This window comes from Bos indicus, chromosome 18 (assembly GCF_029378745.1).
Source record: "Bos indicus isolate NIAB-ARS_2022 breed Sahiwal x Tharparkar chromosome 18, NIAB-ARS_B.indTharparkar_mat_pri_1.0, whole genome shotgun sequence".
NCBI classification, from domain to species: Eukaryota; Metazoa; Chordata; class Mammalia; order Artiodactyla; family Bovidae; genus Bos; species Bos indicus.
Window position 1 is genome coordinate 48,553,074 of NC_091777.1, and position 24,644 is coordinate 48,577,717.

Here is a 24,644-nt window from a genome sequence, read left to right on the forward strand (position 1 = left end):
GTAGGTCACCACAGAGCACTGAGTAGAGTTCCCTGTGCTATACAGGTTCCCATTAGTTATCTACTTCGTATGTAGTAGCGAATATAGGTCAATCCCAATTTCCGAATTCATCGCACCCTCCTTTCCCCGCTTGGTGTCCATATTTCCATTCTCTATATCTGCGTCTGTATTTCTGTTTTGCAAATAACATCATCTATACCATTTTTCTAGTTTCCACATATATGAGTTAATGTACAGTATTCTTTTTCTCTTTCTGACTTACTTCACTCTGTATGACAGACTTTAAGTCCATCCATGTCTCTACAAATGAACCAATTTCATTCCTTTTCATGACTAAGTAATCTTCCATCAGGCCTTCCGCCATGGCTCAGTGGTAAAAACACTGCCTACAATGCAGGAGACTCTGGTTTGATCCCTGGGTCAGGAAGATCCCCTGGAGGAGGAAATGACAACCCACTCCAGTATTCTTGCCTGGAAAATCTCATGGACAGAGGAGCCTGGTGGGCTACAGTCCATAGGGTTGCAAAAAGTTGGATATGACTAAGCAACTGAGCGGGCTTCCCTTCCCTGATAACTCAGCTGGTAAAGAATCGGCCTGCAATGGGAGACCCCGGTTCAATTCCTGGTTTGGGAAGACTCTCTGGAGAAGGGATAGGCTACCCACTGTAGAATTCATGGGCTTCCCAAGATCTGGGTTCGATCTCTGGGTTGGGAAGATCCTTTGAAGGAGGGCATGGCAGTCCACTCCAGTGCTCTTGCCTGGAGAATCCCCATGGACAGAGGAGCCTGGCGGGCTACCGTCGGCGGAATCTCAAAGGCTCAAATGTATACACAAAAGCAACTGAGCAGGAACAAGAGAGAAAGCCCTTAGTGGTTGGCACATTTTAGCACACAATAAATATTGTTTGTGATCCTCACAATACCAGTTCCTGTGCCTGCATACTTCCTGAGTGCCATGCCCAGGCTGAGGGTTTTACATACATAAATCACATTTCTCAATGGCCTAGAGAAATGTGGTCTCCGGATAGAGATCACAAAGAAATCATGAAATCTGGACTTGGACTCCTGTGTGCTGACCCAAAGCACCCTCTGTGCGGCCCTAATGGGCACTTTTAAATTTTTTTATTTATTTATTTGATGGTGTTGGGTCTTAGTTGTTCCATTGTGGCACACGGGCTCAGTAGTTGGGGCATGTGGGATCTTAGTTCCCAGACCAGGGATTGAACTCGTGTTCCCTACATTGCAAGGTGGATTCTTTAGCAGGGACGACCAGGGAAGCCCCTTGAGGAGCACTCTCACCTCTACCGGTTACCGTGCTAGTGGGCACACTCATGTGACCCTCACAACAATCCTGAGAGAGGGGATAAGGTGAGGCCGTATCAGATAGGACCACAAAACCTAGGGTAAAGGGTTTGGGTTTGATTCTGAGGCTGGGGGAAGCCAGTGGAGGGTTTTCAGCATGATCTCCTGTTTTAGACAGATCCGCATGGCTGCAAGTGTGGGACAGACTTTGGGGACAAGGTAGGAGGTGGGAGACCTGGGGGCGGGGCTTCGATGGCTTGGGTGGGAGGATGGGGCCAGTGTGGAGGTGACAAGGTGATGAGAGGCAGCAGAATGCAGCTGCTGGAACAAATGATCACAAACTTGGCAGCTTAAAACAACAGGAATCTTTTTTTTTTAATATAATTTTATTTATGTATTTATTTTTGGCTGTGCTGGGTCTTCGTTGCTGAATGGGCTTTTCTCTAGTTGTGATGAGCAGGGGGCTACCCTTCCTTGCCGTGCGTGGGCTTCTTGTCACGGTGGCTTCTCTTGTTGCAAAGCATGAGCTCTAGGGCACGTGGGCTTCATCTTCCCAGACCAGGGATCGAACCTGTGTCCCCTGCATTGCCAGGAGGATTCTTATCCACTAGTACCACAAGGTAAGTCCCAGCAACAGATTTATGCTCTCAGGGTTCTGGAGGCCAGAAGTCAGAAATTGGTATCACTGAGCTGAAAACAAGGGGAGGGCAGGGCCACACTCCCTTGGAGACCCTCAGGGAACATCCTTCCGTACCTCTTCCAGCTTCCGGTGTCTGCTGACGCTACTCGGTTTGTGCCTTACCGCTCCAGTCTTAAAGCCTCCATCTTCACATCGCCTCCTCCTCTGTGTGTGCTTCTCTCTCTCTCTGCTTCTGCCTATAAGGACACTTACAAGTGATGCTATTCAGGGCCCACCTGGACAGTCCAGGATAATCTCCCCACCTCAGGATCCCTAACTTCATCACACACTCTTTTTCCTTATAAGGGACTAGAACCAGTAGCTCTGGGGTACCGTTATTGAGCCAACTACAGCAGGGTGGGTGGAATTTGTAGATGGATAATGTATGGAGGGCGATTCCCAGGTGGCTCAGTGATAAAGAATCTGCCTGCCCAGCAGAAGACGCAAATTCGATCCCTGGGTCGGGAAGATTCCCCTGGAGAAAGCAAATGGCAACCCACTCCAGTATTCTTGCCTGGGAATCCCATGGACAGAGGAGCCCGGTGGGCTGCAGTCCATGGGGTCGTAAAGAGTTGGACATGACTTATCGACTAAACAACAGCAGCAGCAATGATTTATGGAGAAAGAGGGAAAGAGTCTTTGGAATGGCAGGGAGGACTCCGAGGTGAATGGCCTGAGCAGCTGGAGGGGTGGAGGTGCCATCCCCGGGGTGGAGGTGCCATCCCCGGGATGGGGCTGGAGCGGGAGGGGCAGGTTTGGGAGAGCCCAGGAACTCAGCTTTGGAAGCAGAAGCCTTGAGTCTGAGTTGGATGTCAATCAACTAAGAGGGGCTGCTGGCTAAGTCTGGAGATTGGGTTAAAGAGAAATTTGCATGCATAAAGAGACTGGATGAGCTCTCCAGGGAGAGAAGAGAACCAAAGTCAAGAGAGAAGAGCACCAAAGTCACACGATCAGGGTTTTTCAACAAATAATTTGCTTTAAAGAAAAGGGCCTATTAGGGAGTGTCATTAAGCTTTTGAATGCAGGGGGATCCATATGTACCTCAATATCTTGCAAAGCCTATAAGGCCCTTTTCAGAATCAAGTTTACAAAGGTATAACATCCACAAAGTTACGAAGGAAACTTTTTGTATTAATACACAGTTCAAAAAATAATTGTGATATTTGTGCTTCTTTATTAATACAATAAAGAATAACCTGATAACTCAATTGGTAAAGAGTCTGCCTGCAATGCAAGAGACCCTGGATTGATTCCTGGGTCAGGAAGAGCCACTGGAGAAGGGATAGGCTACCCACTCCAGTATTCTTGGGCTTCCCTGGTGGCTCAGCTGGTAAAGAATCTGCCTGTAATGTGGGAGACCTGGGTTCAATCCCTGAGTTGGGAAGATCCCCTGGAGAGGAAAAAGGCTACCCATTCCAGTATTATGGCCTGGAGAATTCCCTGGACTGCATAGTCCACGGGGTTGCAAAGAGTTGGACACAGCTGAGCAACTTTCACTTTCTTCTTTCAAAGAATAAGATCTGGCTGCAGATCCAATGGGGCTTCCCAGGTGGCACTAGCAGTAAAGAACCTACTGCCAATGTAGGAGACAGACATAAGAGACGCGGGTTTGGTCCCTGGGTTGGGAAGATCCCCTAGGGAAGAGCATATCAACCCTCTCCAGTGTTCTTGCCTGGAGAATCCCATGGACAGAGCAGCCTGGCAGTCTACAGTCCATGGGGTCTCAAAGAGTTGAACACAACTGAAGCGACTTAGCACGCAGATCCAGTAATTACCATAGTTTCTAAGCACTGATGAGTAAAACCAGTGTTTCAAGATATCTACAACAACTGTTATGTGCTGTAAAACACATAAAACAGCTGTGATTTACGTGGGTGATGAAGTCACAGGTTTTGCCAATAGTACTGATTTGTTGCCAATGTTCATAATTGACAAAAATATCAAATTTGAGTTAGAGGTTTGTGAAAACAGACATTTCAAAATTTTCCCACCAACAATGATAGAACTCTGGACCCCTTGGAGGTCCCGGGACCCCAGGTTAAGAATCCCTGTGGATTAAAAACACGACCTGGGAGTTTGCTAGTGGTCCAGTGGCTAAGAATCTGCCTGCCAATGCAGGGGACACAGGTTCGATCCCTGGTCGGGGAAGATTCCATATGCCACAGGGCAACTAAGCCCATGCGCCATAACTACTGAAGCTGAAGCGTTCTAGAGCCTGTGCTCCACAGGAGAAACCACTGCAGTGAGAAGCCTGAGCACCACAACTAGAGCGGAGCCTCCACTTGCTGGGACTAGAGAAAGCCCGCCTGCAGCAATGAAGACTCGATGCAAAAATAAATTACTTAATACAATAATTTTATTTGTTTTTCTTATATTTATATACGTGGCAGCCTTGGGTGTTAGTTGCAGCTCATGGGCTTTGTTGCCCCATGGCATGTGGGATCTTAGTTCCTAGACAGAGGTTGAACCAGCATCCTCTGCATTAGAAGGCATATTCTTAACCACTGGACCACCAGAGAAGTCCATAGAATAATTTTTTTTAAATATAACGTGTATAAGAACAAACATATGGATCCCCAGAGTGGGGAGGGTGGAATGAATTGAGAGATTGGGGTTGACCGCCTTGGCAACCCACTCTAGTATTCTTGCCTGGAGAATCCTATGGACAGAGGAGCCTGGTGGGCTACAGTCCGTGGGGTCTCAAGAGTCAGACACAACTTAGCAACTCAACCACCACTACAACATATACTACTACACATAAAATAGATAGCTAACAGAATCTACTGTATAGCACAGGAAACTACTCAGGACTCTTTTGTGACCTAAATGGGAAGGAAATACAGGAAAGGGAGGATATATGTATATGAACAACTGATTCACTGCTGTACAGCAGAAACTAACCTCACACTGTAAAGCAACTCTACTCCAAAAAATTTTATTTTTTAAAAAAACCCACAATGTGTGGATCTTGCATCGATTCTGTTTTGAACAAACCAACTTAGAAAGACATTTCCAAGATAATTGGGATATTTGAACATAGGGTGTGTATTATAAGATATTAAGGAAATATTGTTCATTTTTTATATGATACAGGCATGTGGTTATGATTTTTGTCACATTATTACTGATTTGAGATAGATGGTGAAATATTTGAGATAGAAAGTTACAGCTAGGGTTGGCTTATTGTGTGTGTAAGCTTAAAATTAGGGTTTGTTTTAAAGTATTATAGCTAAAGGAGAGTGAGGTCATTTTCTTGAATGATGGTGATGTCCTGTTTCTTTGCATGTGTGTGTGTTCTCAGTCCAGTTCAGTCCAGTCGCTCAGTCATGTCCCACTCTTTGCGACCCCATGGACTGCAGCACGCCAGGCCTCCCTGTCCATCACCAACTCCTGGAGCTTGCTCAAACTCATGTCCATTGAGTCGGTGATGCCATCCAGCCATCTCATCCTCTGTCATCCCCTTCTCCTCCTGCCTTCAATCTTTCCCAGCATCAGGGTCTTTTCCAAGGTGTGTGTTCTATTTCTTTTCAAAGATTGGGATTACCCAGGTACAAGCATTTGTCAAAACCCATCAAGTAGCACACTTAAGATTTTGCATTTCTTTGTGTACAAATTTTACCTTAAAAAAAAGTAACTAGGGCATCCCTGGTAGCTCATTGGTAAAGAATCCATCTGCCAATGCAGGAGACACAGGTTCGGTCCCCAATCCAGAAAGATCCCGTATGTCGTAGAGCAACTAAGCCTGTGCATGTGCCACAACTATTGAGCCTATTCTCTAGAGCCCGGGAGCCACAACTCATGAAGCCCATGCGCCCTAGAGTCTGTGCTCCACAACGAGAAGCCACCGCCATGAGAAGCCTGCGTGTTGCAACTAAAGAGTAGCCCCCAGTCCCTGCAACTAGAGACAAGCCCAAGCATAGCAAATGAAGACCCAGAACAATAAAAACTAAATAGAGTTTTTTTTAAGCAAATAAATCTTGAAGCTAGGTAATTGTATGTGTATTAGCTTCCTAGGGCGGCCATAACAAAGTACCACAAACTGGGGGCTTAAAAACAACGGAAATTTATTCTCTCATGGTTCTGGAGGCCAGAAGTCTGAAATCAAGGTGACTGCCTGACCGTGCTCTCTCAAAAGTTCTAGGAGAGGCTCTTTTCTTGTCTCTTCCAAGCTTCTGGCCGTCCCAGGAGTTTCTTGGTTTGTGACCGCACCATTCTAATCTTTGCCTCTGTCTTCACATGGCCTCTTTCTGTGTCTCTGTGTCTGCATGTGGCTGACTCCTTACAAGGGCACAAGTCATACTGGGTTAGGAGCTTCTAGCATGACTTTCCCTTAACTAATTATATATGTGTTAGGTAGTTAGAATAAGGAAAAGGAGTCCAAAATGGCGGTGGCTAAAAGACAAGGAAGGGAAAAGCCCGCGAAAATAGAACAAAGGAAGGTCAAAGGAAGGTCCGAGGACCAGAGTGAGGACTTCAGGTAGAACAGCAGTCTTGGCTGAGCCCAATTTGCATAGGCTAGGCCCAGAGGGAAGAAAACATATAAAAGGAGGAGCCAAGCACGGCGCTCTCTCTCTCTCTCTCTCCAGCATGCATAGGCTCTTGCTCTCTCTCTCTCCCCTGCCCCCCACCCAACCCTGCACGCTCCTCCACTCTCTTCTCTTCAAGGATGGATTCTCCTGCTATCTTCTAAATAAAATAGAGCTGTAACACTGATTTGTCTAAGAGCTATGACACGGTTTGTTCAAGACCCAAGAGCTGTGACGCGCCGAAGGCTTTAATGTCCGTCGCTCCAAATCATGGTTGTGACGAGACAAGAACCGAGAAGCATACACTCGCCTGACATTTGCATCTTTTTTTGCCATGCCACAAGGCTTGGGGGATCTTAGTTCCTTGACCAGGGATCAAACCTGGGCCCTTGGCAGTAAGAGCTCAGAGCCCTAGCCACTGGACCACCAGGCAATTCCCTGTTTGCATCTTATTATTTGGAAATAAGGTCACACTCTCAAGTGCTGGGAATCAGAACTTCAATGAATCTTTTTTGAGGGGATACAATTCAACTCTTACTAATTTGCTTGCTGAAAAGTTTAGAGGAAGAAGGTGGAGTTTTGAAATGTTTTCAAAAATGTGATGGGTGGATGGTAGGATGGATAGAGGGAAAAACTGAGGGACAGTGCCAGTAGATTAAAATGCTTTCGATTAAGACTTCCCTTGGGGTGCAGGGGCTAAGACTCTGTGTTCCTAATGAGGGGGCCTGGATTCCATCCCTGGTCAGGGAATTAGATCCCACATGCTCTAAGAGTTCGCCTGCTGCAACTAAGACCTCCTGCAGTCAAATAAATTAAGATAAATATTTTCTTTAAAAAAATGGTAATGGTAGAGTCCAGCTGATGGGTGTGTGGGTATTCCCTGAACAATTACTTCAACTTTCCTGTATTTTTGAAATTGTGGAAAATAAAGTGTTTCAGCTTAAAAAATAAAAAGAGTAAGGAGGATAATTAAAATATGAATCACTGTGCATTGATAATTCTTGGAGCTGAGTAACAGCTAAATAGGGGTCATGCTATTCTCTCTACCTTTTATGCTTGGAAATTCCCAAAATAAATAAATAAAATTAAGAATTCTGTTTAGTGAAGGAATTATGAACAAAATTAATAGACAGGTAAGTGAAAAGTAACATATCTGAAACTGACAAAGGATTAATGATAAGAATATTCAAAGAACCCTTAAACATGAACAAGACAGCCACTTCCCACGCCAAAAAATATCTGAGCAAGCAAAGGATGTGAGCACTTAAATGTCAGAAGACCCAAAAACCTGTCAAGCATAAGAAAATGTTTTAAAAATTGTAAGTACTCAGAAAAATGGAAGTTAAAAACAACTGGGATATGAGTGTTCAAATTCCTTCCAATTTTTCTATACATTTGAAATTTTTCATAATAAAAATGGGGGAAAAAAAACAATGAGAGATCACTTAGTACCTAGTTGTTGTTCAGTCACTAAGTTGTATCTGACTCTTGCAACCCCATGGACTGCAGCACGCTAGGCTCCCCTGTCCTCCACCATCTCCCGGGGTTTGCTCAAATTCATGTCCATTGAATCGGTGATGCCATCCAAACATCTCATCCTCTGTCGTCCCCTTCTCCTCCTGCCCTCAATCTTTCCCAGCATCAAGGTCTTTTCCAATGAGCTGGCTCTTCGCCTCAGGTGCCAAAGTATTGGAGCTTCAGCATCAGTACTGCCAGTAAATATTCAGGATTGATTTCCTTTAGGATTGACTGGTTTGATCTCCTTGCTCTCCAAGGGACTCTCAAGAGTCTTCTCCAGCACCACAATTTGAAAGCATCAATTCTTAATGCTCAGCCTTCTTTATAGCACCTACTAGACAGACAAAAATCAGAAAGCTGGATCATGTCAGGTGGTAGAGGAAATGTAGAGACCCAGAAACCCTCATGCATGGGGCAGGGGTGAGGGGGGTGGGTACTGTTAGGGGAAACACGGACTGAAACTGCCCACTCTGGCCAAGCACCATACTCACGATTTGCATGAGTTTTATGGCAGGAGGTCCTAGTAAAGAACACGGGACTAACAAGCCACCACCAACTGGAAGAATTCGGGAAAGGTCAAAAGGAGACACCACATGCCCTACCACCTCCCAGAATCCTCCTCACTGGTGTCCATTTTGGCTGAGCAATGCTTGTACCATCAGGAAGGACCCTGAGTCAAAATGATTGGCCAGAGACAACCTGGAAACTAACCCCATCACCATGAAACCTGATACTGCTACTCAAGTGGCAGAGCAGTCCTCCTGGGTTCCCTCACCCTCCTGTACTCCACCCGGTGCCTCTTCCCAATAAAGTCCTCTGCTTTGTCAGCAGGTGTGCCTCCTCAGACAACTCATTTTCAGGGGTAGACAAGAGCCCGCTTTGGGCCCCCTCCACTGACACAAGATCTAGAGTCATTCCCCCACATTCTGTAAACAGCTTCTCTATGAGAAGTTATCTTACTCAGGTTATCTTTATCTGATTGGCCTTACGTTTCCTCTTGGGGCCCTGATTGATACAGTCCGCCTCAAGCCAGTGGTACATTTTGAGGTCCACACACAGGCCCAGGAGTGCAGCTGTACAAGCATCACTGGCTCTTTCGTGTCTCCAGTGAATTCTTCATTGGGCACCCCAGTCCTTTATGATGATTTCATTACCATGACAGTTGATGCAAGCTGCCAGCAGACTGTGTATATCACAGCCACCCAAGTCAATCTGTTTTCTCATTCCAGCTGCTTTCTTAAATTGTGGCCCATGCTTGGGCACTTACACATTCAGCATGTACACTGAACTTACAGCCAATTGCTATATTTATTCCCATGGGAAAGTGCCCTATGAGGGTGTATGCTTAGCATTCAATCTTTGGGGGTCTCTGACCTGACCAGATAGCTAACCCTTAAGAAAGATCCTGTTTTTTTAGACTCTCGGACATGGAGAGTAGACTTGTGGTTGCCAGTGAGGAGGGGAGGGATGGGTGGAGTGGGAGTTTGGGATCAGCAGATGCAAATTATTATATATAGAGTGGATAAACAACAAAGTCCTACTGTATAGCACAGGGAACCATATTCAATATCCTGTGGTAAACCATAATGAAAACAAATTTTAAAGTTTTATATATACATATATATCAATCACTTTGCTGTACAACAGAAATTAACACAACATTGTAAATCAACTATACTTCAACTTAAAAAAAAAAAAATAAATGCCCCCTGGTCACAGTGATTGGTTCAGAGACAGGACAGGACCCTGCTTCACCAACCAGGGTTGTTCCCTGGGATTTTTCACAGTGGACCTAAACAGAGAGGTCTTCAGTTCAGGTCCACCATGAGGTCTGTGGCTTGCAACCAGAAATTCCTGATGGACACCAAGTCTCTTCAAGTCTTTTATTTATCCATTCATTCATTGATTCAGCAAATGAGTGCCAACTATGTGCCCATGTTGGGCTTCCCTGGTGGCTCAGATGATCAAGAATGCACCTGAAATGGAGGAGATGCAGGAGATGCGGGTTTGAGCCTTAGGTTGAGAAGATCCCCTGGAGAAGGGAATGGTACTCCAGTATTCTTACCTGGAGAACTCCATGAACAGAGGAGGCTGGGGGCTACGGTCCATGGAGTTGCAAAGAGTCAGACAACTGAGCAACTAACACTTTCACTTTGACCACATGTCCATGTTGGGCCCCAGGGCTACAGCAGTGAGTGAATCACCACTCTTATGTTGGGAGTATGAGAATGTTCAGTCATGGGAGACTGCATTCCTTGCTAGGGAGGAAGCAGGTCTTAGAAAAAGTCAGAGAGATAGCCCAGTCCATGTTTAGTAGAGTGGCAGCTGTCCCGTAGTTAAGAGTTAGGGCTCGGGAGTCAGATTGCCCGAGTTTGACTCTCTTTACGAATGACTGGCCTTCAGTTCAGTTCAGTTCATTTGCTCAGTCGTGTCCGACTCTTCGTGACCCCATGAATCGCAGCACGCCAGGCCTCCCTGTCCCTCACCAACTCCCGGAGTTCATTCAAACCCATGTCCATCGAGTCAGTGATGCCATCCAGCCATCTCATCCTCTGTCGTCCCCTTCTCCTCCTGCCCCCAATCCCTCCCAGCATCAGAGTCTTTTCCAATGAGTCAACTCTTCTCATGAGGTGCCCAAAGTACTGGAGTTTCAGCTTCAGCATCATTCCTTCCAAAGAAATCCCAGGGCTGATCTCCTTCAGAATGGACTGGTTGGATCTCCTTGCAGTCCAAGGGACTCTCAAGAGTCTTCTCCAACACCACAGTTCAAAAGCATCAATTCTTCAGCGCTCAGCCTTCTTCACAGTCCAACTCTCACATTCATACATGACCACAGGAAAAACCATAGCCTTGACTAGACGGACCTTTGTTGGCAAAGTAATGTCTCTGCTTTTGAATATGCTATCTAGGTTGGTCATAACTTTCCTTCCAAGGAGTAAGCGTCTTTTAATTTCATGGCTGCAGTCACCATCTGCAGTGATTTTGGAGCCCAAAAAAATAAAGTCTGACACTGTTTCCACTATTAGATGTTTCTAATAGATGTTTTTCCATCTATTTTCCATGAAGTGATGGGACCAGACGCCATGATCTTCGTTTTCTGAATGTTGAGCTTTAAGCCAACTTTTTCACTCTCCACTTTCACTTTCATCAAGAGGCTTTTAAATTCCTCACGGTGCCTCAATTTCCTCATCTGTAAAATGGAATCATAAGACCCACTTCATCCATTTAATCATCTTTCCTATAAATATTTACCAAGGTCCATTTCTCCATCTGTCTGGAAGGATGTTGTTGTTGAGCTGTCAAGGAGAAAAACTACCATGGCTTCCAGTTCTTTGACAAAACCTCAGATGTGTGGACTTCTGGCCAATATCTGTGATTTCATATCCTTGGATTACTCACTGTCTCCTTGGGAGCTGCAACTTTCTATAAGCTTGATGTGGTTGAATAAGGAAAGAAGATATATGCAGATTTCTGCAAAAATTATAACTCCATAAAAGCTTTTGAGGAGATCAGGAAGACTGGCATCTTTCAGAGTGCAATGTGATTTTGGAATAGAAAGAATTTCTTTGGGTTGCGTTCTATGGAAGTTTGCCACTTGCCTGTGTTCCTGCACTATGAACTATGAATATCTGGGCTAAGGGAATAGTTTCTCTAGATAAATAAATGATTAACAATACTGTGCAAAAAAAAAGAGTTTAACAAGTATCTATCCTGTGTCAGATGCTGTTTTAAGGATGAAGAGCCCTGCAGGAAAAGAAAGAAAGCAGACAAAAATCCCTGCTCTCCCGGAGCTGATATATGAGAGGAATTGTCGACTAAAAGATGCACAACATGAGAGTTGCAATTTAAGTTTTATTGGGGGCAAAATGAGGACTGCAGCCCGGGAGATAGCACTTCAGATAGCTCTGAGAGACTGCTCCAAAGAGGGAGTAGGGGCAGGTCAATATATAAGATTTTGGTGAAGCGGGAGTTCAATGAAATCAAGCGCTTACTTTACAGAAGGTTTTCTACTGGTCATGAGGAGTCACCATGAAGGGATTTAGTGCTTTTCTAGAGATAAGGGTTTCCCTGGTGGTTCAGTGGTAGAGAATCTGCCTGCCAATGCAGGAGACACAGGTTTAATCCCTGAGTTGGGAATATCCCCTGGAGAAAGAAGTGGCAACCCACTCCAGTATTCTTGCCTGGGGAATCTCATGGACAGAGGAGCCTGGCGGGCTACGAACCATGGGATCCCAAAGAGTCTGACAGGACTGAGTGATTAAACAACAATAACAAGGATTAGGATCATGAAATCAGTTTCTGAGAATATCTAACTATCTGAAGACCTGTTCCACCAGTTTCCCCAGAGCACAGAGTGTCTCACTCTCCACCCTGAACTCCCTTCAGGGAGTGTCGAAGGTCAGTAGTTGCAGTAGCACAGCGAGATGGCAAATGCCCTTGTTGTCGTTCAGTTGCTGGCGGTCTGTAGCTGACAGATGTTACCTGAAACACTGAGTTCACCTCTTGGTGGGTGTTGAGCCCAAAGACAGGACTAAGTCAGAGCAAGGGAAAAGGAAGGATTTACTATCACTTTCATTCCAATCCCAAAGAAAGGCAATGCCAAAGAATGCTCAAACTACTGCACAATTGCACTCATCTCCCAGGCTGATAAAAAGTAATAAAGTAATGCTCAAAATTCTCCAAGCCAGGCTTCAACAGTGTGTGAACCATGACCTTCCAGATGTTCAAGATGGATTTAGAAAAGGCAGAGGAACCAGAGATCAAATTGTCAACATCCACTGGATCACAGAAAAAGCAAGAGATTTCCAGAAAAACATCTATTTCTGCTTTATTGACTATATGCAAAAATCTTTGACTGTGTGGACCACAACAAACTCTGAAAAATTCTTAAAGAGATGGGAATACCCACCACTTGACCTGCCTCTTGAGAAATCTATTTGCAGGTCAGGAAGCAACAGTTAGAACTGGACATGGAACAACAGATTGGTTCCAAATAGGAAAAGGAGTATGACAAGGTATATTGTCACCCTGCTTATTTAATTTACATGCAAAGTACATCATGAGAAACACTGGGCTGGATGAAGTACAAACTGGAATCAAGATCACCCAGAGAAATATCAATAACTTCCGATATGCAGATGACACCGCCCTTATGGCAGAAAGCAAAGAACTAAAGAGCCTCTTGATGAAAGTGAAAGAGGAGAGTGAAAAAGTTGGCTTAAAACTCAACATTAAGAAAACTAAGATCATGGTATCTGGGCCCATCATTTCATGGCATATAGATGGGGAAACAGTGGAAATAGTGGCAGACTTTATTTTGGGGGGCTCCAAAATAACTGCAGATAGTGACTGCAGCCATGAAATTAGAAGACCCTTACTCCTTGGGAGAAAAGTTATAACCAACCTAGACAGCATATTAAAAAGCAGAGATGTTACTTTGCCAACAAAGGTCCATCTAGTCAAGGCTATGGTTTTTCCAGTAGTCATGTATGGATGTGAGAGTTGGACTATAAAGAAAGCTGAGCGCCAAAGAATTGATGCTTTTGAACTGTGGTGTTGGAGAAGACTCTTGAGAGTCCCTTGGACTATAAGGAGATCCAACCAGTCAATCCTAAAGGAAATCAGTCCTGAATATTGGAAGGACTGAAATTTTGAAACTCCAATACTTTGGCGACCTGATTCAAAGAGCTGACTCATTTGAAAAGACCCTGATGCTGGGAAAGATTGAAGGCAGGAGGAGAAGGGGACGACAGAGGATGAGATGGTTGGATAGCATTACTGACTCAATGGACATGAGTTTTAGTAAACTTTGGGAGTTGGTGATGGACAGGGAGGCCTGCCGTGCTGTGGTCCATGAGGTCGAAAAGAGTCAGATACGACTGAGCGACTGAACTGAACTGAATAGCAGTAAGTAAGAACACCAGGGATCTCTCCCAAGACAGTGTCTCCTCAAACAGTAAAATTGGAAAAGTTTTAAGCTAAGAGTGCATGCATACTCATGAAGGGGTTTGGGTGGCCAACAGAGTCCAAGCTTTAGTTGATTAAAGTTACAAGGATCAGAAAAGGTCAGCGTCATCGTGGCTGAGGTTCTGATCTGGTGGTTGAGCACTTCAGGCTAATCTTTACCATTGAAACGGAACTGGGAGTCTTTACCACTGATAAATTATCTTTGCTATTTTTATTTGTCTTGCATGCTAACCCTTCTTTGTTTCTGCATTCTTTTATTCCCTTTAGTTCACTGATTACTGAAAACTATTTAAGGGCAAGCCTTGTGGCTGGGCTCAGATCACAAAATGACTTCTCAGGTCAAAAATGGATTCTCAGGTTTCTATGGTGGCTCAGCAGTAAAGAATCTACCTGCCAACGCAGAAGACGGAGGGTTCAACCCGTGGTCCAGGAAGATCGCGCATGCTGAGGAGCAACTAAGCCTGTGTGTGCGCCACACGATTGAGCTTATGCTCCAGAGCCTGGGAGCCGCAGCTCCTGAGCCCACACACCCTAGAGCCCTGCTCCATGACAAGAGAAGTCAGCAAAACGAGAAGCCCGAGCACCGCAACTAGAGAGGAGCCCTTGCTTGGCGCGACTATTAAAAAGCCCACGCAGCAACGAAGACCCAGCACAGCCAAAATTAACTAAATAAATGAATGAATTTGTTTTTAAATGGCTTCTCTTGTGTCAGGAAAGCCACGCCTTGTTCTTTTTCTCCAGGGACCCTCTACCCTATCTGCTTACAAGAGGAGACAGACAAGAAACGTATGTTTTGAAGTTTCGTGGAGACCTCTGGGTCTGACCAAGATGGAATAACAAGGACTGGGTGTGTTTTACTGCCTGAGGCAAGCAAAATCACAAAAACAGACAAATACTGGAGTAGAAAATGGCAACCCCCTCCAGTAGTCTTGCCTGGAAGTCCCATGGACAGAGGAGCCTGGTGGTCCTGTCTGTGAGTCTCTTCTGTTTCTTTGCTGTATTCATCTGTTGCTGCATCGATGCCATGGTTTTATTTATTTTTGGCCCCACCTGTTGACATGTGGGATCCTGTTTACCTTACCAGGGATCAAACCCAAATCCCCTGCGTTGGAAGCATGGAGTCCCAATCACTGGACCACCAGAGAAATCCCCAGAGTTTTCATTACTATGGTTTTGCAATATGGCTAATATTTGGTAGAGCAAGCCCTCTTCTCTTTCCTCTCTAACGCTGACTTAGTTATTCCTCCATACGGCTTCCCAGGTGGCGCTAGTGGTAAAGAACCTGCCTGCCAATGAAGGAGACATAAGATACATGATTCGATCCCTGGGTGAGGAGGATCCTCTGGAGGAGGGCACAGCAAACAACTCCAGTATTCTTGCCTGAGAAATCCCATGGACAAAGGAACCTGGCAAGCTACAGTCCATAGCGTCGAAGAGTTGGACACGAGTGAAGTGACTCAGCACGCATGCATGCATTCCTCCACACAAATTTTAGAATAGGCTTTATCAAGTACCTCAAAAAATCCATCCAGAATTCTGATTGAAGTTGCTTTGAATTTATTGACTAATTTGGAGAGAATTGACATGTGGATAATACTAAGATATCTTATCCAAAGGCATGGATAGTCGCATTTTTTTCCACATTATCTTCTGTATCTCTTATTAGCATATTGATGCTTTTTCCTTCAAGGACTTATGTATCTTTAAGGTGTTAAATAAACTATAGTTTTTGTAGCTACTGAGAGCCGAACAAGTTTGTTTTGCTTTTTGGTGCCGGATTTCCTGAACACATTTTTTAAATAATGTTTTATTGGTTATGTTAGTATTAGTGAAATGACATTGATTCTTGTAGGCTTATCTTGTATCAACCATGATACACATTTTGTAAATAGCCTTACTGCCCTCTTTATTAAAAGGCGAGTAGAAAGAAAAGTGAAGTCGCTCCGTCGTGTCCGACTCTTTGCGACCCCATGGACTGTAGTCTACCACACTCCTCCGTCCATGGGATTTTCCAGGCAAGGGTACTGGAGAGGGTTGCCATTTCCTTCTCCAGAGGATTTTCCCGACCCAGGGATCGAACCCAGGTCTCCCACATTGTAGGCAGACGCTTTACCGTCTGAGCCACCAGGGAAGGTATAAAGGCAAGTAGTATTTCTAAAACATTTTAGCCAATTAACAATCATATCATCAGTGTGATCCCATTTCTAATATTTATCATTCTATTAGCAAAGCCTCTGGTGTTGATCAAAGACGGGGGAGTGCTTTGCAGTAGCAATCTCTGCAGCCAGCTCTTAATTAAATGCTGGCTGAGCCCTCTGGTTTGGGTGGACTCGGGGAGTTAGTGATGGACAGGGAGGCCTGGCGTGCTGCAATGCATGGGGTCACAAAGACTGAGCGACTGAACTGACTGACTGAGCCCCCTGGAGTAACTGACCTTTAGGGTGTAGTTTAAAACAAGTCAGATCCTCTGGCGAAGGGAATTGCAACCCACTCCAGTACTCTTGCCTGGAAAATCCCATGGTAGGCTACAGTCCATGGGGTCGCAAAGTGTCGGACAAGACTGAGCAACTGAAAAAAAAAAAAAAAACACTTTAAAACAAGTCGCGTAGCCACGAGGGGGCGCTAAGGCTTCACGTCTAGTCGAGGAGGGTTACTATGCGTGGAGAACGTGGCCACCAGGAGGCACTGTTACTGGTCCAGCACCTAGGGGTGCCAGGCGCCGCTCCTGACGTTAGGAATACCGCTGGGCCTAGTGAGCTAATATTCTGAAAGGGGGAAGGTAAGGGGCTTCCCTGGTGGCTCCTTCCCTGATGGCTAAGGGAAAGAACCCGTCTACAAAGCCAGAGACGCAAAAGGCACAGGTTCGATTCCTTGGTTGGGAAGATCTCCTGGAGGAGGGCATGGCAATCCGCTCCAGTATTCTTACCTGGAGAATTCCATGGACAGAGGAGCCTCATGGGCTACAGTCCATAGGGTCGCAAGCAATCAGGGAGGGTAGACAGAAAATAAACTAAAATTTCAGGGTGTGATAAATCCTGTGGAGAAAATTTATTGTGACAGGATAGCCACAGTGATAGCCTTAACTAAGGGGCGCAAGGACACTTGTCTGAAATTACATCTAAATGATGAGGGATTCTGAGTAGAGTGCTCGAGCAGAGAAACATTTGAGAGCCCAGGAGGGGAAGCGCCTCCTGAAAGTGAGGAAAAGAGGAGGGATGAAGGCAGAATGATGACAGGTGAGAGGGGTGGAGAGTGGAGGGTGGAGGATTTCTCTTCTGAAGCCAAAAGAAGCCCATGGAGGGAGCAAGGTGGAAGAAACTAAAAAGAGGGACTTCCCTGAAGGTCCGGTGGTTTGAACTCTGCTTTAATTGCCGACCCCTTTGGTTCAATCCCTGGTCAGGGAACCAAGACCCCACAACCTGAGAGGTGAAGCCAAAATTTTAAAAAATGAGAAAAAGCATTATTTGGCTGCTAAGTGAGAAACAAGATCACAGATCCCTGGGAGGCAGCATGAGGTGAGTGTGGCAATAATGCAAGCCTGGTAGGCCAGGTACACTGTGTCCTTTGAGACTTTTCCTTAATGGAGGGGCTGTGATTCAGTGTCCCTGAGGACATTTGCTTGGCCAGGGATGGTGGCTGTAAGGAGCTAATGGTTCAGTCTTCCCCCCCAGTGATAAAGTTGATCATAAAGCTTATTGTGTGCCCTGGCGCTAGTCTATGATCGATGCATTTAAACTTCACAACCACCCTGGGAGGCAGGTATTATCATCTTCATTTTACAGATGTGAATACTTGAAGCATGTGGACCCAGAGGGGTTAAGTGATTTGCACTAGCCCACACAGCTATGAAGTAGAACAGATGGCCTTTGAATCCAGGCATTAACCCCTGAGTTCATGCTCTTATCCACCATGGTATGCTGCTTCCAGACCCATTTGTTGTAGCCATGTTCTCAAATTGTATTGCCCTTTATTTTACTTTAAAATTTTTTTTGGCTGCACCACACAGCATGTGGGACCTAGTTCTCCGACCAGGGATGAAACTCATGGTCCCTGCATTAGAAGCATGGAGTTTTAACCACTGGAACGCCAAGGAATTCCCTGCACTGCCCTTTGGATAGGCTATTTCAGAGAGCTGTTAGCAGTCACTCGCACCTTCGTATGAATTAGTACACCTCTTCTTGCCCCTGAAGAACTGCAATTTATGCTAAAGCTAAGGCTTATAAGGGCACTGTAGTGAAGAAATAGTTGGGTTCTGGAGTCATAATGCCTAGAATTGAAACCCAGTGCCACTTCCCAGCTGAGTGACTTGGGGCAACTGACATCACTGTCTGGGCCTCAGTTTCCTCATGGATGAAGTCCCCACTTTACCAATGAGGAAGCTGAGAGGCCCGACACCTGGCACAGCCGAGACTTCACTTGGCTGCCGGGGGAAGGGGTTCCCCCTCACACTCTGTACCTAGTTCTGTGGAGGCGAAGAGGCACTGGAAGCCTGAGGTCTGTCTGCACAGGGACAGCAAGGTCACCTGAAGGGCTGGACAGACCAGGGGCTCCTGGATATTCCTCTCCTCCAGGGTCAGCTTCTCTTCCTGCCAGACAGGAACTCAGACCCCTGGGATGGGCGCCTAATCTTGGCAGGGCTGCTGGGTGGCACTGAATGGGCAAGGGGGTTGAAGCGCAAATTTTGGTTAGGAGGGGTGAGATGGGAGAGGTGCTTTGCCCCTCCAGGCTAGGGATGAGTCCAGACACTCAGCTCCACGACCAGCGCTGGATCCAGAGAGGGCCAGAGGGTCACAAAGCAGCTCTGGCCCGACCCCAGTGCTAAACACAGCCACAGCCACAGCCCCATCTCCTGATTGTACATGGCTGGGACTGATGGTACAACAGAACTATTGTTAAAATAATGAAATACTTCCACAGTCTTTGATAAATAGCTGCCATTCACTTGATACCCTGGCCCTTCCCCTAAGACTCTTCAGGGCCTCCTTTCCCCAGCATGAGCATGCCCCAGCCCAATCAGCTTCCCTGTTTCAGTTCTGAAGGACTTGTCTATTCTGACTGATAGATGGGCCTGCCAATTATTTGGTGTCTTCCCTGTCTCAGAAAGAAAGTGAAGTCGCTCAGTCGTGTCCAACTCTTTGCGACCCCCATGGGCTGTAGCTCACCAGGCTCCTCCATCTATGGAATTTTCCAGGCAAGAGTACTGGAGTGGGTTGCCATTTCCTTCTCTAGGGGATCTTCCTGACCCAGGGATCGAACCTGGGTATCCCATACTGCAGGCAGATGCTTTACCATCTGAGCCACCAGGGAAGCCTCCTCAGCCCCAATGTAAATTCCATCACCCCCCAGTTCGGAGTCCTCAGATATGGGTACCCATTTCACACAAACTCCTACACATCCTTCAAAGCCCTGCCTAAGTGTCACTTTCTTCGGGATGCACTCCTAGATTTCTTCACCACCCCAAGAACAAACCTCTCCTCCCACTCCCTAGGCTCCCAAGTATCTTGAACCATTCAGCACACTTTGCTCTAATCTCCTGCCCGCAGGCTCTCCTTCCCCACCACCTTGATGCCAGGGGCCATATTCTGCTTATCTCTGTGTCCTCAATACCAATGGCAGTGCTAAGCATCCGATGGTGGTGGTTTAGTCGCTAAGTCGTGTTCGACTCTTGCCACCCCGTGGACTGTAGCCTGCCAGGCTCCTCTGTCCATGGAATTTCCCAGGCAAGAATACTGGAGTGGGTTGCCATTGCCTTCTCCAGGGGATCTTCCCGACCCAGGGATAAAAGCAGCCAATGAATGTGGAATAAAATCTATGGAGAGGATGAATGGTTTGTTCCCGGTACGCGGCGGTCACAGCAGGCACATTCGGTCCTGGGCCTCTGCTGTGGTGGTCCACGGTGGTCCTCCCCACAGCACCCCCCTTCCACCCCTGCCCACATATGGAGGCCCTGCTGGCTGGGGCTAGGCCAAGGCTGGGGGAGGTGAGGACAGGATGTGAGCCCCAGGGGTGGAAGGTCAGCAGGGCCTGTTCTCATGCTCTCTGGCTGAGGAGCTGTTCTCCATCTGTCCGGGCCAGCTGCGGGGGCTGGGGGCCGAGGAGACGCAGCGGGAGAGAGGGCGGTGGGGGGAGGCGCTCAGGGAAGCCCACAGTAACCAGGGAGAGGAAAAACAGGCACGCGGTGTTATTGTTACGGAACCATTAAATACGACTTATAAACAAGCCAGGACGGCGTTGGGTGGCAGGGAGATGGAGGAGGTCACGGAGGCCAGAGAGGGTCAGCGCGGCGCGGTCCGGGCTCGGTCCTGGCGGGGGCTCAGGCTGCCGTCGCCGGAGGGGCTGGGCTGACGGAGGCCTGGCTGCTTGTGGAGGCCTCGCAGCTTCGCCAGCAGCTCCTGGACGAAGTCCTGAGGACGGGGCGAGGATGCTGAGAACATGGGGAGGGGTGGGGGCACCCCCTGGCCAACCCAGTCCTTCCAACCCGGGACTCCTCTTTTTCCTGCCCTCTGGTCAGTGAGAGGGGATGGAGGTGCAGGTGAGGAGGGGTAGAGGCTCCAGATGGAGACGAACAGGCCGGAGGGAGAGGAAGAGACCGGAGGCAGGGAGAGGGACAGAAACGGAGAGAGGTGCAGAGAAGAGGTGGGGAGAGAAACGAGGGGCCCAAGAAAGAAACAGAGCCACGGGGCAACATGGGGCTATTTCTCAGGCCAAGAGATTACCAGGAGGGGGGTCCCCAGGGGCCAGAGGCCTGAGCCGGCTCCAGGGCAGACAGACACACAGTGACGTTTGTCCCTCAGGCAGCCCAGAGCTGGTCAGAGAAACACAAATAGTTTTCCCTTTTAAAGCCGGGAAGGAAGTGAGAGGGGTTGGGCCGCTCAGGGCCTGGAAGGCTGGGGGGCCCCTGAGAGGTGGGGAAGGGAGCCCCAGGGTGCTGCAGGCAGGCACGGGGGAGAGAGGCAGAGACGGGATGGCGCAGCAGAGGCAGAGACAGGAGACAGATGGGGGAGCGCCTCAGAGGGGGAGATAATGGAGCCCCGGCGGCAGATGGGGAGAGAGGGACAGGAGTGAGGAAAACAAAAGACACCACTGAGATGAGGAAAGGGCCCTGGGAGAGGCAGGGCCCCCAGGGTTCCCTCTGAGGGTCCTGGGCCCCGCCAGCTTCCTCCCTCCTCCCCGGAGCCCACCCCCACCCTCACGGGTGCAGGGGACAGAACAGGGCCCTAGAGTTGGGGACAGAAAACTCACCTCTGTGGGGTTCGTGCACGACTTTAGGAGTCCCTAAAAACCCCCCAACAGAAAAAAAATAGTAAATGACCAACACCTACACGCCTCCAACCCAGCAAAGCAAGGGCAGCAAGACAGATGGACGTCCAGGTGGACTTCCCACGTGGTTTCAAGGGAAGAAATAGATCTAGGCGTCTTAGAGAGCTACTGGGGGCTAGGGGTGAGTCCAGACACTCAGCCCCCCACCAGCGCTGGATCCAGAGAGGGCCAGAAGATCACAAAGCATTTCCTCCCTCTAGAGCACCGAGGCCGGAAGAGCGGGCCACTGCATGTGCACTGCCGGGCTCTGACTCTCAGCTCTGCCCCTGCTGAGCTGTGTGGCCCTGGGCAAGTGATTAGATATCTCTGGGAGTCATTTTCCTTGAGTTGAAAATGGAGATAATAGTATCGATAGTAGTGCAATGGAGATAACAGTCCCTTTGGAGGGTTTTGTGAAGATTAAATAAGTTACTAAGCTTAAAGCCATTGAAACAGTGCCTGGCACTGAGGGAGTGCTCAATAAACCTGTTAATTATTGATACAATTTTTAGGGAGATGCAGGGGAGGGGGCTAGGTACGGCTTTCCCTTCCACCTACCTGGATTTTCCGGCTTCTCTCCTCTTCACTCTCTAATTCCAACAATTCATCGATGTTGACCTCATCGGGCATGTCTGCCTCCTGAGCGGAGAAGGAGGGGCAGTCAGGGTCCCTTCCCTTCCCTCCCCTGTCTTTGTCCCAGGCTCGGGAGGAGCCCCAGCCACCCAGGGCCCAGCTGGCGGGTTCTGGAGCAATAATGTGGTAGTCAGGGACAGCACCGCCAAGGCGGGACATCTGGGTGTGTGTGTGGGGGGGGGGGGGGCGGGTGGTGACAGATGGGTTGACAGAGGCCCCAGAGCCTGTACCAGCTCGGATCCTGGCCCCTGGGTCCCGGGAGTCTCAGGCCTGGCACTGCGCTCCTGCCTTGGCCCCGGTTCCCACAGTGGGAAGCAGGCCTGGTCGAGTCTTGGAATGTCAGATTCTGGGATTCTGGAGAGGGGCTGGCTCTGTCCTTTCAAGGAAAAGTTTAAGCACTAGGTGGAGGGGAGGAAAGCTGGCAGGCTAGAGCCTGCTAGGGATGGCCCCTAGCCCCAGGGGATGAGGCTGGGGGGTTGGGGTCACCCCCTGGGGCCCTAGCCCAACCCTCAAGTCCCCAGGGTGGGTGGGTGTGTGGGATAAGTCACGAGCCCAATTTCAAGCGGCCAAGAGGGGGACCCTTGGGTGGCCTCTCGGGGCAAAGGGCCAAATGCAGACTGGCTCGGTACCCCTGTTGCGGACAGATTCCAGCTGTCTGAGCAAAGAGATCCCAGAGGCTACAGTCTCTCCTCCTCCAGCAAAATCCGGCTGACTCCACTGTGGGCTTCAGGCCTGGGCAGTCGGGGGATGGTGTGTGGCGTGGAGTGTCTGTAAGTGTGTAAACCGCCTATGTGAGTCTCTGTGTTTGAGACCAGGGCCAACGGGAGGGTGCAGGGATGTGTCATGTGTGTGTGTGATGTTCTCTGTGGCTCGTCAGGGGTCTGTGGTCCTAAGGGTGGGTGGTGGGTGACTCCGGCTTAGCTGTGTTTGTCTCACTACAGCATAGGTCGATCAGTAAGTGACCACAGCTTGTGTCCCTGAGAGTCTGGCTAGCTGATGCCACCTACCACTAGCCACTGTCCATCAGTGTGAGCCACACGTGTCTGAGGACAGAGGGGCCTCGGGTCACTGCAAGGGCGTCTCCCACCTTCGAGCTGTGCTGAGGATAATATCTTATCCTCTGTGTGTGTGTGTGTACCTGTGACCATGCTCTGCAGCACGTGTGTGTTGTACAAATGTGACTATAGACAGTAAAATGTCATTTCTGTCTGTAGCCCACGAGATAGCAGTGGAGGCTGTAGCATATGCTGTGTGTGTTCACGGGCAGATGCAGTTTCTGCCTTTGTGTGGCCGGAGGAGCCCATGGCTTACGCGGTTTACTGTCTGGGTGTAGCTATAATTTCTGTTATTTTATGTCTGTGCATGGCTGCAGCATCTATCATTGCGCTTGCAAAGTGATTATCGTTTTTTTGCTTTTAGGAGATAATGGATGGTCGTTACTTGAATCACTGGGTGTCAGAGGTAGCTGTTGTAGCTTGCAGTGTCTGTGAGTTGCTACAGCTTTGCTGTATATCTGTGAACAGCCGTGACTAGAGTCCTTTTGTGTGGGTATAGTCGTGTTGTGTCTGCATATGGCCGTGGCCTGTGTTGGGGTGACTGGGAGAGCCTGTGGCAGTTGCACAGGTTGATCTGTAAGTGCCCCCTTCTTGTGTCCCGGGGAGGCTATGTGGAGTTGTTGCTTCTGTCACTGTATCTGCGAGTGGCCACAGCGCGTCACTGAGCCTGTCTGTGAATGCCAATGCTTCCTTTGCTGTATGCTGTGGTTGTATCTCCCCCAGACACTATGTCTATGTTTGGTTTTAAGACATCCCCCTTGCCCCCACCCTTTCTCCAGATAAGGTCACTCCAGCTCCCATATGCTAAAACCGGGAGTTTGGACCCAAGTGTGTCTGTATGCACAAGCAGAGTGTCATGGAAGATAGACGGCGGGGCCCAGGAGTCCAGGAGGCTGCGTTCTCCCGTGCAAAGGAGGCTGCACCAGGGTGCATCAGCGAGAACAAACAACCAGTCCCCCTTCCCCTCCCCCGGGGTGCCCCTCTCCGCCTCACCCTGCCGCGGTACAGCTCCTCCAAGCGCCCGTCGATCCACTTCTCCACGTCCAGCCGCCGCTGCAGCTCTCGCCGGTCATACTTGACGGTGACGCGCGCGTGCCGCTTTTGCAGCCCCCCGGGGCTGCCCCCCGGCCCCCGGGCCCGCGATGGAGCCTGCAGCTTGCTCAGCACCCGCTTGCCCAGCCGCTGAGCTGCCATCGTGGTCCCGGCCCCGGCCCCGGCGCCGCGCTGTGCGCTTTCGCCGGGCGCCCAGGGGACCTCTTACGGGCCGGGGCGGGGCCGGCCGGGGGCGGGGGCTCGGACTCGCAGGGGGGCCGGCCCCGCCCCGACCGCCCCGGGCCTCAGTTTCCCCGCCTGCAGCGCGAGGACTTGCCGCTGCGCCCTCGGGAAGCCCGCGGCTGTTCCTGGTTCAGGTATGGGCGGGGTCCGGGAGCCCCAGGCCCGGCAGAGTGGCTGGGGCTCCCGGGACCTGGATCCCCGGGGCGGGGCGGGGCGGTTATCGGGATGGCCTCTCGGGCACCCAGCCTGTCTTCGCCCCCTGGTGGTTGCCAGGGACAGTGCGGGAGCCCCTGTGCTACCTACTCTGTTGGCAAAGGAAGGTCAAGCCATAGTACTCACGGTAGGTCTTTTGACCCCTTTCATTTATTCATTCATCCATGTATCCATTTG

At 48.7% G+C, this 24,644-nt stretch overlaps 1 protein-coding gene and 1 long non-coding RNA gene across 2 annotated transcripts; one reads left to right on the plus strand and one right to left on the minus strand.

The window, feature by feature from the left end:
* Positions 1-20,151: 20,151 nt before the first annotated feature.
* On the minus strand, positions 20,152-24,455 carry PPP1R14A (protein phosphatase 1 regulatory inhibitor subunit 14A). Its single transcript, XM_019980125.2, has 4 exons — positions 23,973-24,455; positions 21,850-21,930; positions 21,235-21,267; positions 20,152-20,396 (listed from the first exon to the last, which is right to left on the minus strand). Exons 1-4 carry the CDS (start codon positions 24,171-24,173, stop codon positions 20,268-20,270), a joined length of 444 nt encoding a protein of 147 aa, XP_019835684.2. The 5' UTR covers positions 24,174-24,455; the 3' UTR covers positions 20,152-20,267.
* LOC109572949 (uncharacterized) lies at positions 22,353-23,976 on the plus strand. Its single transcript, XR_002182879.2, has 3 exons — positions 22,353-22,694; positions 23,344-23,385; positions 23,759-23,976. It is a non-coding gene; the product is annotated as an uncharacterized lncRNA (long non-coding RNA).
* Positions 24,456-24,644: the final 189 nt, after the last annotated feature.